The sequence below is a fragment of the Heterodontus francisci genome, chromosome 3, assembly GCF_036365525.1.
Source record: "Heterodontus francisci isolate sHetFra1 chromosome 3, sHetFra1.hap1, whole genome shotgun sequence".
Taxonomy (NCBI): Eukaryota; Metazoa; Chordata; class Chondrichthyes; order Heterodontiformes; family Heterodontidae; genus Heterodontus; species Heterodontus francisci.
The window spans coordinates 181,542,675-181,560,987 of record NC_090373.1 but is presented as its reverse complement, the minus strand read 5'-3'; the positions used below and the strand labels follow the sequence as shown (position 1 = coordinate 181,560,987).

Genomic DNA, 18,313 nt, shown 5'->3' with positions numbered 1-18,313 from the left:
TAGAGGGCGAGGAGGGGGGAAGAGAGAGAGGGGCGAGGAGGGGGGAAGAGAGAGAGGGGCGAGGAGGGGGGAAGAGGGAGAGGGGCGAGGAGGGGGGAAGAGGGAGAGGGGCGAGGAGGGGGGAAGAGGGAGAGGGGCGAGGAGGAGGGGGGGAGGGAGAGAGGGGCGAGGGGGGGAGGGAGAGAGGGGGGAAGAGAGGGGCGAGGGAGAGGGGGGGAGGAGAGGGGCGGGGGGAGAGAGGGGAGAGGGGCGAGGGAGAGAGGGGCGGGCGGAGGAGCGGGGGAGGGGGGGAGAGAGGGGGGAGGGAGAGAGAGGGGGGAGGGGGAGGGGAGGGGAGAGGAGAGAGGTGAGGAGGCGAGGAGGGGGAGGGGAGAGAGGAGGGGGGGAGGAGAGGGGTGAGGAGCGGGGGGAGAGGGAGGAAGGGGGAGGGTGGAGAGGCAGAGGAGAGGGGGATGGAGAGGAGAGGGGCAGGAAGAGAGAGGGGGAGAGGAGGGGGGGAGGGGGGTGGGGAGAGGAGGGGTGGGGGTGGAAGAGGGAGAGGGGAGGGGTGGAGAGGGGAGGGGGGGGAAGAGGGTGAGGAGCGGGGGGGAGATGGGGAGGGGGTAGAGGAGCGGGGGGGAGGAGGGGAGGGGTTAGAGAGGGGGGGTGGGGTGAGAGGGGTGAGGGGCGGGGAGGATGGTGAGAGGAGAGGGGCGGGTGAGAGGTGAGTGGGGTGAGGTGTGGGGCGGGGGGAGAGAGAGTGGTGAGGGGAGGGAAAGAGGGAGGGGCAGGGGAGGGAGAGAGGGGTGGGGAGGGGTAGGGTTGGAAGAGCGGGTGAGGGAGGGAACTGCGGGGGAAGGCGGGCAGAGTGGGGGATGGAGGCGGGCGTGTGGCGGGAAGAGCTGGGGAGGTGGAGGGAAGGTGGGGGGGGAGGGAGAGAAGAACATGTGAGGGAAGAGTGGGGAGGGAGGTGGGAATGTGGCGGGAAGAGTGGGGGAGGGAGGGGATCGGGGGAGGGTGGGGGGGAGAGAGTGAAGAGCGAGGGTGGGAGGGAAGAGGGGCGAGGGTGGGAGGGAAGTGAGGGGAGGGCGAGGGTGGGAGGAAAGAGGAGGGAGTGAGGGGAACGGGGGAGGGTGGGAGGGATGTGAGGAGAGGGGGGAAGGGGCAGGGTGTTGAGGGGGTGGGGGGCCAGAAGAGAGGAGGAGGGGAGTGGGTAGGGGGTGGAAGGAGAGGGTTGAGGGAGAGGGGAGGAGGTGGGAAGGGGGAGTGGCAGGTAGGGGGTTGGGGGAGGGGTGGAAGATTGGGGCGGAGGTACGGTGAAGGGGGAGGGGGCGGGTTGCGGGGTGGGAAAGGGGGGAGACGGTGCGAACGGATGGGTCGGAGGCATTGGGGAGGGCGACGGGGGCGTGGTGCGATTCGAGGGAGGCGAGGGATGGTGTGGAAGAGGCGCGAGGGGGGGCTTGGGTGGGGAGAGAGGCAGGGGGGCGTGGGTCGGGAAAGAGGTGGGCAGGTCTGGGGCACATGAAGAGGGGGGCCAGGGTGGGAGAGAGGTGAGTGGGGTCATGGGGAGCGACATGGGGGGGGGGCGGGAGTGTGGTGGGAGGCGAGGGGGTCGGGGGTGTGGTGGGAGGCAAGGGGCTGGGGAGGGAGGCGGGACGAGCGCCGAGGTGGGCGAGGGTGGGGAGGGGGGGCCTGGGGAGGAGCGCGGGTGGGGGAGCTAGAGAGGGGCAAAGGTGGATGTGGCTGCGGAGAGAGGCGAGGGTTGTGGGGTTGCGAGGGTGTGGGGGCGGTGGAGGGGGGTGCGAGGGTGTGGGGGCCTGCGGAGAAGGGCGAGGGTGTGGGGGGCCGGCAGAGAAGGGCAGGGGCGGGGGGGGAAAGGGGGGCTGGGATGAGGGGGAAGGGGGTTTGTGCGAGGAGGGCGTTCGATTTGGGGTCGGCGTGGGGTTTGTGAAGTCAGGTCAGGAGTTGGGGAGAGCAGTAAAATGGAAATTGCTTATGCATTTATGCAGCAGGATATTTAGGTTTTCAAGTCTGTTCCGCAGTTCAGTCCGATCATTGCATTTATATGAAAAGGAAGAATGTGCGGGGTTATGGGGGGACAGCAGAGGAATGGAACTGAGGGAGTTGCTCTTTCAGAGAGCCGGTGCAAACATGATGGGTCGAATGGCCTCCTGCACTGTATTGATTCTGTGATCAATCCTCCACCCTCAACTCTACTTTCCCACACTATCCCTATATTTAATTCTTTTTAGTTTTTTATTTAGAGATACAGCACTGAAACAGGCCCTTCGGCCCACCGAGTCTGTGCCGCCCATCAACCACCCATTTTTATACTAATCCTACACTAATTCCATATTCCTATCACATCCTCACCTGTCCCTATATTCCCCTACCACCTACCTATACTAGGGGCAATTTATAATGGCCAATTTACCTATCAACCTGCAAGTCTTTGGCATGTGGGAGGAAACCGGAGCACCCGGAGGAAACCCACGCAGACACAGGGAGAACTTGCAAACTCCACACAGGCAGTACCCAGAATTGAACCCGGGTCGCTGGAGCTGTGAGGCTGTGGTGCTAACCAACAATTTCTTTGTTTCCTTAGTACCAAAAAATGTTTCGACCTCTGTCTTGAATATACTTAATGACAGACCATCCACAGCTCTCTGGGATAGAGAATTCCAAAGATGCACAACCTTTCTGTGAAGAAATTTCTCATCATCTCCATTCTAAATGGCTGACCCCTGATTCTGAGACTAACCCTGTGTTCTAGATTCCCCAGCCAGGGGAAACATCCTCCCAGCATGTGCCCTATCAAGCCCCTTAAGAATTTTATAGGTTTCATTTCTATCACTCTCATTCTTCTAAATAACAACAACTTGTATTTATATTGCACCTTGAATGTAATAAAATGTCTCCAGGTGCTTTACAGGAGTATTATAAAACAAAGTATGAGCTACGAAAGGAGATATTCGGTCAGAACTCCAGCGAATATAGGCCTAGTCCACTCACTCCTCATGGGACAATCCCCTAGATTGTAATATGTTCTGTTTATGTTTACTTTTTTAGTGTATAATGTATTTTCTTTCTGTCTGCTTTAATAACTAATGCAGTAGAGAATCTTATATCCCATGTTAAATGTTTCCATTATGAATTTTTATGTCCATAATTATAGCGGGAATTTCCTTTTTCCCAGAGTGGATACAAAATCTTTCTCCAGGCCGCTTTCAAATTCCCAACTGTCTAACCTTTGTCCCTTCATTCACCATCAAATTTCTGCAGGTACTGATCTGCTCGACTGCACCTTCACCTCCACCTTTGTCCCACTAAAACCACTAATCTCATTTGTGATTCAGAAACTGCGGAGGCTTTCTCTTGTGGTTTCATACAAGATGTTCACTGAGATAATAACTTTGTAGAGGTACAGCAATGTGGTTAACTCTTAACTGCCCTCTGAAATGGCCTAGCAAGCCACTCAGTTGTACCAAACCACTACAAAGCCTAAGAAAAGGAGTGAAACCAGACAGACCACCCAGCATCGATCTAGGCACCAGAAACGACAATAGCAAACCCAGTCCTGTCGACCCTCCAGGGTCCTCCTTACTAACATCTGGTGGCTTGTGTCAAAATTGGGGGAGCTGTCCCACAGACTAGTCATGCAACAGCTTAACATAGTCATACTCACGGAATCATACCTTGTTGTCCCATAGATGAGTCAAGCAACAGCCTGCAATAGTCATACTCACGGGATCATACCTTGCAGACAGTGTCTCAGACACCACCATCCCTGGGTATGTCCTGTCCCACAGGACAGACCCTCCAGAGGTGGCGGCACAGTGGTATACAGTCAGGAGGGAGTTGCCCTGGGAGTCCTCAACATTGACTCCGGACCCCATGAAGTCTCATGGCATCAGGTCAAACATGGGCAAGGAAACCTCCTGCTGATTACCACCTACCACCCCTCTAGCTAATGAATTTGTGCTTTTCTATGTTGAACACTAATTGGAAGAAGCACTGAGGGTAGCAAGGGCACAAAATGTACTCTGGGTAGGGGACTTCATTGTCCATCACCAAGAGTGGCTCCGTAGCACCACTACTGACTGAGCTGGCCAAGTCCTAAAGGACACAGCTGCTAAACTGGGTCTGAAGCAGGTGGTGAAGGACCCAACAAAAGGGTAAAAACCTACTTGACCTCATCCTCACCAATCTACCTGTCACAGATGCATCTATCCATGACAGTATTGGTAGGAGTAACCATTGCACAGTCCTTGTGGAGACGAAGTTCCGTCTTAATATTGAGGATACCCACCATTGTATGTGTGGCACTACAACATGCTAAATGAGATAGATTTCGAACAGATCTAGCAACTCAAAATTGGGCATCCATGAGGCGCAGTGGGCCATTAGCAGCAGCAGAATTGTATTTAACCACAATCTGTAACCTCATAGCTCGGCATATCCCCCACTCTACCATTACCATCAAGCTGGGGTCCAACTGTGGTTCACTGAAGAGTATAAGAGTGCATGCCAGGAGCAGCATCAGGCATATCTAAAAATGAGGTGTCAGCCTGGTAAAGCTACAACATGGGACTACTTGCATGCCAACAGTGAAAACAGCATGCGATAAACGGAGCTAAGTGATCCCACAGCCAATGGATCAGATCCAAGCTCTGCAGTCCTGCCTCATCCAGTCGTGAATGGTGGTGGACAATTAACAGGAGGAGGAGACTCCACAAATTTCCCCATCCGCAACGATGATGGAGCCCAGCACATCAGTGCAAAAGAAAAGGCTGAAGCATTGGCCTCCTCCTGAAGTCCCCAGCATCACAGAACCATAGAAAAATTACGGCACAGAAGGAGGTCATTCAGTCCGTTGTGTCTGTGCCAGCTGAAAAAAAAATTAGCTGCCCAATCTAATCCCACCTTCCAGCACCTGGTCCATAACCTTGCAGGTTACAGCACTTCAGGTGCATGTCCAGGTACCTTTTAAAAGAATTGAGTGTTTCTGCCTCCACCACCGCTCCTGGCAGTGAATTCCAGACACCCACCACCCTCTGGGTGGAAAAAGTTTTTCCTCATGTCCCCTCTAATCCTTCTACCAATCGCCTTAAATTGACCTCTCCGCGAGGGGAAACAGGTCCTTCCTGTCTATCTAGGCCCCTCATAATTTTGTACACCTCAATTAAATCACCCCTCCGCCTCCTCTGTTCTAAGGAAAACAACCCTTGCCTTTCCAATCTTTCCTCATAGCTGCAACTTTCAAGCCCTGGAAACATTCTTGTAAATCTCCTTTATATTCTCTCCAGAGCAATTATGTCCTTCCTGTAATGTGGTGACCAGAACTGTATGCAATACTCCAGCTGTGGCCTCACCAATGTTTTATACTGTTCCAGCATTACATCTCTGCTTTTGTATTCTATACCTTGGCCAATTATGCCTTCTTCACCACTGTATGCCACCTTCAGAGATCTGTGGACATGCACTCCAAGGTTTCCCACTTCTTCTACCCCTCTCAATATCCTTCCAATTATTGTGTATTCCCTCGCTTTATCTGCCCTCCCCAAATGCATTACCTCACACTTCTCTGGATTGAACGCCATCTGTCACTTTTCTGCCCACGCAACCAAATCATTGATATCATTCTGGAGTCTACGGCTATCCTCTTCACTATCTACTACACGGCCAATTTTTGTGTCATCAGCAAATTTCCCAATCATGCCTCCCACATTTAAGTCTAAATCATTAATAGAGCGCACGAACAGCAAGGGACCCAACACAGAGCCCTGTGGAATGCCACTGGAAACAGCTTTCCATTCGCAAAAACATCCGTCAACTACTACCCTTTGTTTCCTGTCCCTAAGCCAATTCTGGATCCAAGCTGTCACATTTCCCTGTATCCATGGGCTTTCATTTTACTGACCAGTCTGCCATGTGGGACCTTGTCAGATGCCTTACTAAAATCCATGTAGACCACATCCATTGCACTACCCTCATCAATCCTCCTTGTCACTTCCTCAAAAAACTCAATTAAGTTAGTAAGACTTGACCTTCCCCCTAACAAATCCATGTTGATTATCCCTGATTAATCCGTGCCTTTCTAAGTGGCAGTTTACCCTGTCCCTCAGAATTGATTCTAATAATTTACCCAGCACCGGGGTCGGACTGGCTGCCCTATAATTATTTGCCCTATCCCTCACACCCTTTCTGAACAATGGTACAACATTTGCAGACCTCCAATCGTCTGGTACCTCGCCTGTATTAAGTGAGGATTTGAAGATGGTCCTCAGTGCATCCGCTATTTCCTCCCTGCTTCCTTTAACAACCTGGGATGCAATCCATCCGGCCCTGGCGACTTATCCACTGTCAAGGATGCCAGACCCTCTCGTACTTCCTCTCATTATGCTTATCGTATCTAATTTTTCACACGCCTCTTCTTTAACTACAGTGTCTGCATCAACCCTCTCCTTTGTGAAGACAGAGACAAAAAATTTATTAAGAGCCCTGCCCACATCTTCTGCATCCATGCATAAGTTCCCTTGTGATCTCTGATAGGCCCTACCCTTTCCTTAGTTATCCTCTTGCACTTAATGAACTGATAAAACATCTTCAGGTTTTCCTTGATTTTACCTGCCAATAATTTTTCATGTCCTCTCTTTGCTTTTCTAATTTCCTTTTTTTTTACTTCGCCCCTGCACTTTCTATACTTCTCTAGGCTTTCTAAAGTATTAAGATTTTTCTAATCATCATAAGCTTTGTCTTTCTGCTTTAACTTACTCTAAGCTTCTAGATAACCAGGGGCTCTAGATTTGGCAGTACCACCCTTTATCTTTGTGGGGACATGGCTACTCTGTGGCTGTAATATCTCGCTTTTGAATGCTTGCCACTGATGCCAGTCTTCAGTCAATCTGATTCACTCCATGTGATATCAAGAAACAGCTGAAGGCATTGGATACTGCAAAGGCTATGGGCCCTGACAACATTCCAGCAATAGTACTGAAGACTTGTGCTCCAGAACTAGCTGTGCCCCAGCCAAGCTGTTCCAGTACAGCTACAACACTGGCATCTACCCGGCAATGTAGAAAATTGCCCAAGTATGTCCTGTACACAAAAAAAAAAAGCAGCACAAATTCAACCCGGCCAAATACCACCCTATAAGTCTACTCTCGATCATCAGCAAAGCGATGGAAGGTGTCGTCGACAGTGCTATCAAGTGGCACTTGCTTAGCAATAACAGACTCGCTGACACTCGGTTTGGGTTCCGCCAGGGCCACTCAGCTCCTGACCTCATTACAGCATTGGTCCAAACAAAAGAGCTGAACTCACATCAAGGCAGCATTTCACTGAGTATGGCATCAAGGAGCCCTAGCAAAACTGGAGTCAATGGGAATCAGGGGAAAACTCTCCACTGGTCATCACTGCAGAAGTTCCTCAGGGTAGTGTCCTAGGTCCAGCCATCTTCAGCTGCTTCATCAATGACCTTCCTCCATCATAAGGTCAGAAGTGGGGATATTCGCTGATGATTGCACCATGTTCAGCACCATTCGCAACTCCTCTGATACTGAAGCAGCCCAAGTCCATATACAGCAAGACCTGGACAACATTCAGGCTTGGGCTGATAGGTGGCGACTAACATTCATGCCACACAAGTGCCGAGCAATAACCATTTCCAACAAGAGAGAATCCAACCATCAGCATTACCATCGCTGAATCCCCCACTATCAACATCCTGGGAGTCACCATTGACCAGAAACTGAACTGACCAGCCACATAAATATTGTGGTTATAACAGCAGGTCAGAGGCTGGGAATTCTGCGCTGTGTCACTCACCTCCTGTCTCCACAGTGCCTGCCCACCATCTACAAAGCACAAGTCAGGAGTGTGGATGGAATACTCTCCACTTGCCTAGATGGGTGCAGCTCCAACAATACTCAAGAAGCTCGACACCATCCAAGACAAAGCAGCCCGTTTGATTGGGTCCCCATCCACCACCTTTGACATTCACTCCCTCCACCACTGACTCACAGTGGCTGCAGTGTGTACCATATATAAGATGCACTGCAGGAACTTACCAAGGCTCCTTAGACAGCACCTTCCAAACCTGCAACCTCTATCACCTTAGAAGGACAAGAGCAGCAGATGCATGGGAACAGCACGATCTGCAAGTTCCCCTCCAAACCATACACCATCCTGACTCGGAACTATATTGCCATTACTTCACTGTTGCTGGGTCAGAATCCTGGAACTCCCTTCCTAACTACACTGTTGATGTACCTACACCCCAAGGGCAATTAGGCTTGGGCAGTAAATGCTGGGCTAACCAGTAATGCCCACATCCCACGAACGAATAAAAAAAGTTACAATATTTGAAGCTAATTTAAAACGGATTACAGCAGTAACAGTTATAATAATAAAGAACTACCTAAAAGTTGCTTGTTGAAATGGAGTGGAGTTGGGGAAAAATAGTGCCCTTGTGGAGGGTAAATTCTCGAGACCAGGAGGCCAAAGAAAGAAGGACTGGATAATCCTAAAACCCTGTTTTGCTAATGTATCTCTGTCTAGGGCGTTATTTGGCCTTAATCGATGACTTGAATGTCCAAAGAAGAATGCAGTGCTGCATCTGATTCTGGATAAAGATAGATGACGAATTGAGAAATAGTTCTTTGGCCTCCTTATCTCGAGAGACAATGGGTAAGCGCCTGGAGGTGGTCAGTGGTGTGTGGAGCAGCGCCTGGAGTGGCTATAAAGGCCAATTCTAGAGTGACAGGCTCTTCCACAGGTGCTGCAGAAAAATTTGATTGTCGGGACTGTTACACAGTTGGTTCTTCCCTTTCGCCTCTGTCTTTTTTCCTGCCAACTGCTAAGTCTCTTCGACTCGCCACACTTTAGCCCCACCTTTATGGCTGTCCGCTGGCAACTGACTCCCACGACGTGTGATCAATGTCACAGGACTTCATGTCGCGTTTTCAGACGTCTTTAAAGCGGAGACATGGATGGCCGGTGGGTCTGATACCAGTGGCGAGCTCGCTGTACAATGAGTCTTTGGGGATCCTGCCATCTTCCATGCGGCTCACATGGCCAAGCCATCTCAAGCGCCGCTGACTCAGTAGTGTGTATAAGCTGGGGATGTTGGCCGCCTCGAGGACTTCTGTGTTGGAGATACGGTCCTGCCACCTGATGCCAAGGATTCTCCGGAGGCAGCGAAGATGGAATGAATTGAGACGTCGCTCTTGGCTGACATACGTTGTCCAGGCCTCGCTGCCATAGAGCAAGGTACTGAGGACACAGACTTGATACACTCGGACTTTTGTGTTCCGTGTCAGTGCGCCATTTTCCCACACTCTCTTGGCCAGTCTGGACATAGCAGTGGAAGCCTTTCCTATGCACTTGCTGATTTCTGCATCTAGAGACAGGTTACTGGTGATAGTTGAGCCTAGGTAGGTGAACTCTTGAACCACTTCCAGAGCGTGATCGCCAATATTGATGGATGGAGCATTTCTGACGTCCTGCCCCATGATGTTAGTTTTCTTGAGGCTGATGGTTACGCCAAATTCATTGCAGGCAGCCGCAAACCTGTCGATGAGACTCTGCACGCACTCTTCAGAGATGTTAAAGCAGCATCGTCAGCAAAGAGGGGTTCCCTGATGAGGACTTTCCGTACTTTGGACTTCGCTCTTAGACGGGCAAGATTGAACAACCTGCCACCTGATCTTGTGTGGAGGAAAATTCCTTCTTCCGAGGACTTGAACGCATGTGAAAGCAGTAGAGAGAAGAAAATCCCAAAAAGTGTGGGTGCGAGAACACAGCCCGAATCGAGAAATAGTAACCATAACCAATTAGGTTAACATTGAAATAGGACAAACAAGAAGAGGTATCCAAGGTAAAGGTGTTGGCCTGGGAATTAGATCATTTCAACTGAATGAAAGGAGACTTAGATTGGGAAAAACGGAAGATAAAATAGCAGAACAGCAGTGCATGATACTTAACTACTGGTCAACTAAGATATGTCAATGTTATGTTCCAGAAAACGAGTTGGTGAGGATAGAACTGGAGCTAATCTTTACACACTTTTATAAGCATTTATTTACAGTGTTACACATTACAAGCTCTCCTAACCCAACAACCACAGTTGCAGTCTGTGTCTATTTGTAGGGGCACAAGTGAATTGCCAATTTATTTGCCCTTAAAACATTCTCTAGGGTGTTTCATGGCAGTACTTAACTCCAATACATCAAAACTAGCATCTAGTCCAGTTTGAGTGCACAACTAGTTCAAATGACCAATCGAGCAATTGTTCTGTCTTTTCTTTAGATGTAACATTATCTTTCTGTGCTAACCTAGTACGATTAACTAGGATGGGAGTAACACTGTAAATAGGATTATTGATTTAAAGTTATTCCAGATCTACTTTGCTTAATATCTAAACCAATATATTTAAAATCTCTTCAAGTTGGATGCCCAATTTTTAAGTTCTATTCTAACCTTATTACACATTTCTCAAATTCCGAAGTACCACCCCATAATCATTAACAGGCATCATGACGATGTCTGAAAGTTTTCATTTAGGATACCAATAAAAAATTGCGGGATCTGCTTTTAGTTGAACAGAACCAATTTTCAGCAAAACAAATTTCACTGGAAGCAACGTTCAGGCTATAGGCATATTGTTTAGTTTCCGTAGTTTTACTTCTGCAAGTGCTGCTTCTTTGGGCAGTTTCAGAAACACTTCTCTCTGAAAAATATTGCCCTGCAGAAATGCAGCTTTTATGTCGATTGATCTATATACCCATGAATATGGCGAAAAGAGCTAAAAAGATTTTCAAGATTACTTTTTCAGCTGTGAGAGAGTCCACTCTAACATCTGCACCACCCAGTCATTCTTCAAAACCCCTAGCAACTAACATTGTAAGTCCCATCTGCAAGGGCTTTTTCAGTACAAATCCACCTATGTGATAAAACTTGCTGCCTTTTAACTGGTAATTCCCTTTGATTTCCCTCATTAGTTTACCCCCAAGTTTATTGGCAGCCACCAAATCTTCATGACTATGAGGACTTCTGTTTCCAGTTCAGTTCAGAGACTGCTCTGTGACCTTTATTTCATTGTCTAATCTACTCAAACTACAGCCTCTACTTGCACTTCTGTTTGTTGGGACTACAACTGTGAGATCTCCCTCTTGCACTTTTGGAGGCTTTTTCTCCAGTACGTAATCTTTTTCTGATGCATGAGTCACTTCCGGATCTGCTATCGGTACTTGCATTGTGCTTTCTTACTCTCCACTCTTTCATCCTATTCTGCCAGTCCATGGATCTCGCTTCTTGGCCGTCATCCTGAACTTTCAACCAATATTTAAACTTGCCAGTAGTTTTCTCTGCATATCCCACAATTGTCTGATCCCATCATTCACTAGACCCCTGTGGATTATATGTCACCCAAGTGCTCACTCTGGGAAATTGACCTTTGGATGTGATAGCTGTGTCATGTGTGTCATGATTGCTCACATTACCATTATTCAGCCCTTAATCTACAGTATTTTGTTCCTGAGGACCCTCATCACAAAACACATGAGATTTTGAGGCACAAGGTGCCTCGTTTACTTCTATCCGCTGCTTAGAGTCTGAGATAAAAGCAAAGTACTGCAGATGTTGGAAATCTGAAATAAAAACAAGAAATGCGAGAAATACTCAGCAGGTCTGGCAGCATCTGTGGAGAGAGAAACAGAGTTAACGTTTCAGGTCGGTGACCCTTCATCAGAACTGGCAACATCCTGGTGAATCTCCTCTGCACCCTCTCCAGTGCAATCACATTCTTCCTATAGTGTGGTGACCAGAACTATACACAGTATTTCAGCTGTGGCTTGACTAGCGTTTTATACAGCTCCATCATAACCTCCCTGCTCGTAAATTCTATGCCTCGGCCAATAAAGCCAAGTATCCCATATGCCTTCCTAACCACCTTATCTATCTGTGCTGCTGCCTTCAGTGATCTATGGACAAGGACACCAAAGTCCCTCTGACCCTCGTACCTCCTAGGGTCCTACCATCCATTGTCTAATTCCCTTGTTAGTCCTCCCAAAATGCATCACCCTACACTTCTCAGGATTAAATTCCATTTGCCACTGCTCCGTCCATCTTACCAGCCCATCTATACTGTCCTGTAATCTAAGGCTTTTCTCCTCACTATTTACGACACCACCAATTTTGGTGTCATCTGCGAACTTGCTGATCATACCCTGCTATATTCATGTCTAAATCATTAATGTACACTACAAACAGCAAGGGTCCCAGAACCGATCCCTGTGGTACACCACTGGTCACAGGCTGCCACTCGCTAAAACAACCCTCGACCATCGCCCTCTGCCTCCTGCCACTAAGCCAATTTTGGATCCAATTTGCCAAATTGCCCTGGACCCCATGGGATTCTTACCTTCTTAACCAATCTCCCATGTGGGACCTTATCAAAAGCCTTACTGAAGTCCATGTAGACTACATCAAATGCTTTACCCTCATCTACACATCTAGTCACCGCCTCGAAAAATTTAATCAAGTTTGTCAGACACGATCTCCCCCTGACAAAGCTATGCTGACCATCCCAGATTAATCCCTGCCTCTCTCAGTGGAGATTAATCCTGTCACGCAGACTTTTTTCCAATAGTTTCCCCACCACTGATATTAGACTCACTGGCCTGTAATTACTTGGTTTATCCCTGCTACCCTTCTTGAATAATAGTACCACATTCGCTGTATGCTACTAAGCATACTTTTATCCAGTTATAAGTACAGGCAGAAGAGCTAACTATAATGGATAGTTGTTTCATTGAAATTGTTGATACAGCTGGATCTGTCTGTGTTTTGGCAACTTCTGTGATAGAAAGAACTTTCTCAGCCACAACTAGCTGGGACTATTATTTAAAATCCTATTTATAATATCTATCTAAAATCATATGAAATCTAATACAAAAATATTTTCTCTTTGGTAGTACAGTCAGCCCTGTCTAGGAAAAATGTGTTTTTCTGCTTAGTTTTGTACTTTAAAGTGTCAGCCTTGGCTCAATTGATGGTGCTTTTGCCTCTGAGTCAGAAGGTCATGAGTTCAAGTCCCACTCCAAAGATGTGAATGAGCAACCTAGGCTAACACTTCACTGTAGGTCTGAGGGAGTGCTGCACTGTAGGAGGTGCCACTTTCGGCTAAGATGTTAAATGGAGGTCACGTTTGCCATCTCCAGTGAATGTAAAAAGAAAAATCCCAAGGCAATGTTCAAAGAAGAGCAGGGGAATTCTCCCTGGTGTCCTGGCTGATATTTATCCCTCAACTAATATGATTAAAACAAATGATCTGGTCAGTTATCTCATTGCTGTTTGTGGGACCTTGCTATGCATAAATTGGCTGTCGCATTTCCCTGCATAATGGTGACTATGCTTCAAGTACTTAATTGGCTGTAAAGTGATTAGCAACATCCTAAGGTGGTGAAAGGTGCTTCTTTTAATGCATGTTCTTATTTCTCTTCTTTCCCTTAATTGATCCTGGGGAGGTTTTTTTTCCTATAGATGGAATGAGAATTGTTTTAAACATGAAACCTGGGTTACATGTTTTTTGATATGCTCATCTATTTAATATTATAGGTAGCTGTTGGCTGATTTTTGTACATCTAGTTAATAACATAATTTTACTGTTAAATTTACAGAGTGCAGAGAAGAGAGACAGCGCATCATAGAGGAAGAAAAAACCAGAAGAACACCCATACCAACTTTTGTGAAATTTTGTGCTCACAGATCTACAAATGAATCTGGTTTCCCCAACAGTCATGCTCTGGATGCTCTCCATGAAGACCAAAGCTCTTCAAAAGCTCCTCTATCAGATGACAAGGACACGCCATCTTGTTGGGCTATTTCAAGAGAAGAAAGTAAAAGGCCAGTGGACTTGCGGGCATCTGCACAGCAAAAGAGGAATGATTCAGAGAACACCAGTGTGAGTGGGTATTTTCGGAAGAACACCAGTCTAGGTGATCTAAGGCAGTCTCCTGCCACAGCAAAGAAACTGGACAAACTGGTCAGTGAGATCCGACGGGAAACCAATGTGATCATTCCTGAACGTGATCGGAAGATTGCAGCATTAATGCTGGTTAAACATCAGGAAGAACAGGAGAGGCTGGAACAGCGTTTCAAGGCTCAGCAATTCTGGGATAAACTGAAGAGGACAGAAAGATTAGCACAAATGAAGCAGGAGAATGAAAGGCAAAAAGGCTTAATCAAAAGTATTGACAGGTAACTGCATTAAACATTATATTGTGCTTTTGTCATGAGGCCTGTTTAGCCTATTGGGACCAATACAGTGTAGGAAATATACCTAAGCTGCTTTAGTGTATGCCACTGGGATTCTTCTGTGATGCTCTTAATTAGGGCATGTGATTTATTATCACTGAATGGGTGGCGCAGTGGTTAGCACTGCAGCCTCACAGCTCCAGGGACCCGGGTTCGGTTCCGGGTACTGCCTGTGCGGAGTTTGCAAGTTCTCCCTGTGACCGCGTGGGTTTCCGCCAGGTGCTCTGGTTTCCTCCCACCGCCAGAGACTTGCAGGTTGATAGGTAAATTGGCCATTGTAAATTGCCCCAAGCGTAGGTAGGTGGTAGGAGAATGGTGGGGATGTGGTAGGAATATGGGGTTAACGTAGGATTAGTATAATTGGGTGGTTGCTGGTCGGCACAGACTCGTTGGGCCGAAGGGCCTGTTTCAGTGCTGTATCTCTAAATAAATATAAAAAATAAATTAAAATAAAATAAATAAAAAACTACTCAAACTCTCATTTTCCCTACCTCTAGGATTTCTTGTAAAATTTGGGTCCTTGGGCGAAAGATCATTCCACACACAGCAAATGTAGAAAATAATGAGACATGCACCATGTCAAATCACTTGCCCTATTTTTAATTCATCACCTCAAATTACTCCTCCCGCCCCCTTCCTTATCATTCCCAGAGGGAGATCTGCAACCAACAGTACTTGACTTTAGTGTTATTTAGCTTAAAATACTCTCTCCAGACGCAACACAAGTTTTTGAAGGACAGTTCATGGATGAAGTATGACAGTTTTACATGTTTACCATTACCCTACTGAAATTCCAAGGATTTGGTTATTGAAAATTTCTGAAAATAATTACACCTTACTGAAATCTCGGCAGCAATTCATCTGTTCCTTAGCACCCAATGCCTATGAGTTTTGATTTCTAAGTGATGACCAGTTGAATGGAATTATGAAGACTTTCTCTTCTTGATATCTGTTAAAGATTTTAAGTTCAGACAGTCTTGATTTCCAGACAGCACTAATTGGGAAATCTGAAGATATACCACGTTCAGGTTGGCATTACTCAGATCAGGAACTGAGTAGAGTGGTAAATCAGTCAGTGACTGAATTATGTGAAGAGACTTGGAAAAATTCTGACTCATCAGCCTTGAAAGGGGAAAAATGAATGGGGTTCTGATGAGAGGTCATTGACTGGAAACATTAACCCTACCTTTCTCTCTTTGCAGATGTTGTCTGATTCTGCTCCAGTGTTTTCTGTTTTAATTTCAAATGAGTGATAACTTTACAAATATAGACCTGCTGGATTTTTTAATTTCAAATTAAAGCATAATTGTGGAATAAAGGGAGTTGGAAAAGGCATGGCCAAAAAGCATTTTCCACTGTAATTAATTCTTGGAATGGTCTTCCGGGTAGGATAGTGAAAGCAAGAATCTGGAGTCATTCAAGAGGCAGTTAGATTCTGTTATTGGGAGGGAATTGTAGGTTTCTGTGATAGAATGAGCTGGATGGGTTGTATAGCTTCTCTGATACAAATTTAACTTAGTGGGCCTGTGTATTTTCACTTCATGGCATTGACTATTGTTGTGGTGAATGCTTTTGTGAAGTTGTGAGAGGGTTACATTTGCAATTGGCTGGCACTGCACATGGTTTGAGTTATACTTGTCCTGAAAATACTATTATAGGTAGAAAAATGTTCTTTTCCTCCTTATTCTCTTTGTTTGCGTGTGGCCTCTGGAGCTTGTATACATGGCATTTACTGCCAAGTACGTACACCAATGTGATCAATTAAAAGAAAAATCTGAGCTTTAATTATAGGTGATCTCAATGAAGCATTTGATGGCAACTCTGAGGATTTTGAATTATTGTGTTTCAACTTAACAGCTCTTAATAGATGAGCTATGTGGATTCTCAACCACACCACCAAGATGGAGAACTATGCAGCTAGTGCTGGGGAAAAATAAAATAAAGTAATCCTTCATGAATATACTTTGGGTATAAGATCTATTACGCATATTCTTTGGGAAGGTTTTGATCTTTGACAGTAATTATACTGCTTTGAACTGATTGCTTAAAGCTAATATTGATGAAAACTGAAATAATGACATAAAACAAACATTAGCATAATCTACAAATACTTAAATATTGAAAATTCTCTACAGACTTTTCCGCCTAAACTGGATTTTGTGGAAAATGTTTAATTAAAGTTTTAATTGAGATTTTTGTCCCTGTAAGATCATTGCAGTATGAGCTTTAAGGAGCTGTAATCTTGTGAAAGTCTATTATGATCTCAGTGATTCAAGTTATACTTAATTATTGATATGAGAAAATTTAATTTTGTTGTTTCTATTTGTTACAAAATAAGTCCGCTAATTGGAAAAAATACTTTGTTAGAATGTATTGTAGGGTTTCCTTGAGTTATGTTGATGTAGGATTTTATAAAGGGTAGGTATTTTATAAGAAAAAGAAAAATAGAGATATTTAGTCAGATATTGGGGCAAGATTTGAATTTGTGTAGAATTTCTCGTAGGTGCCAGAATGTCTGTGGTGTTCAGGTTCATAAACACATTAAACAGTGGGTTGATGAAGGGAACCTTCAGCTGTCCAAAATGTTTTTAAAATATTGGAAAAGGTTATAAGAGACAGGATTTATAATCATCTTGAAAAGAATAAGTACATTAGAGATAGTCAGCACGGTTTTGTGACGGGTAGGTCGTGCCTCACAAACCTTATTGAGTTTTTCGAGAAGGTGACCAAACAGGTGGATGAGGGTAAAGCAGTGGATGTGGTGTATATGGATTTCAGTAAGGCGTTTGATAAGGTTCCCCACGGTAGGCTATTGCAGAAAATACGGAAGTATGGGGTTGAAGGTGATTTAGAGCTTTGGATCAGAAATTGGCTAGCTGAAAGAAGACAGAGGGTGGTGGTTGATGGCAAATGTTCATCCTGGAGTTTAGTTACTAGTGGTGTACCGCAAGGATCTGTTTTGGGGCCACTGCTGTTTGTCATTTTTATAAATGACCTGGAAGAGGGTGTAGAAGGGTGGGTTAGTAAATTTGCAGATGACACTAAGGTCGGTGGAGTTGTGGATAGTGCCGAAGGATGTTGTAGGGTACAGAGAGACATAGATAGGCTGCAGAGCTGGGCTGAGAGATGGCAAATGGAGTTTAATGTGGAAAAGTGTGAGGTGATTCACTTTGGAAGGAGTAACAGGAATGCAGAGTACTGGGCTAATGGGAGGATTCTTGGTACTGTAGATGAACAGAGAGATCTTGGTGTCCAGGTGCATAAATCCCTGAAGGTTGCTAACCAGGTTAATAGGGCTGTTAAGAAGGCATATGGTGTGTTAGCTTTTATTAGTAGGGGGGTCGAGTTTCGGAGCCACGAGGTCATGCTGCAGCTGTACAAAACTCTGGTGAGACCGCACCTGGAGTATTGCGTGCAGTTCTGGTCACCGCATTATAGGAAGGATGTGGAAGCTATGGAAAGGGTGCAGAGGAGATTTACTAGGATGTTGCCTGGTATGGAGGGAAGGTCTTACGAGGAAAGGCTGAGGGACTTGAGGTTGTTTTCGTTGGAGAGAAGGAGGAGGAGAGGTGACTTAATAGAGACATATAAGATAATCAGAGGGTTAGATAGGGTGGATAGTGAGCGTCTTTTTCCTCGGATGGTGATGGCAAACACGAGGGGACATAGCTTCAAGTTGAGGGGTGATAGATATAGGACAGATGTGAGAGGTAGTTTCTTTACTCAGAGAGTAGTAAGGGCGTGGAACGCCCTGCCTGCAGCAGTAGTAGATTCGCCAACTTTAAGGGCATTTAAGTGGACATTGGATAGACACATGGATGAAAATGGAATAGTGTAGGTCAGATGGTTTCACAGGTCGGCGCAACATCGAGGGCCGAAGGGCCTGTACTGCGCTGTAATGTTCTAATTCTAATTCTAATTCCTTTAGTTTGACTTCAGTATAGTTTAACTTCAGGTTACCCTATCCCAGTAACAAAACTGCTCTTATCAAAGGATATCCTATGTGATTGAGCAAGTT

At 46.2% G+C, this 18,313-nt stretch overlaps 1 protein-coding gene across 1 annotated transcript in view; it reads left to right on the top strand.

Moving 5' to 3' along the window:
- LOC137353383 (coiled-coil domain-containing protein 177-like) overlaps nucleotides 1-18,313 on the top strand; it is a 34,255-nt gene that overhangs the window by 8,332 nt on the left and 7,610 nt on the right. The window contains exon 2 of the mRNA XM_068019598.1: nucleotides 13,659-14,238. Coding sequence (XP_067875699.1) covers nucleotides 13,659-14,238 — 580 coding nt within the window. The remainder of the gene's footprint in view (nucleotides 1-13,658; nucleotides 14,239-18,313) is intronic.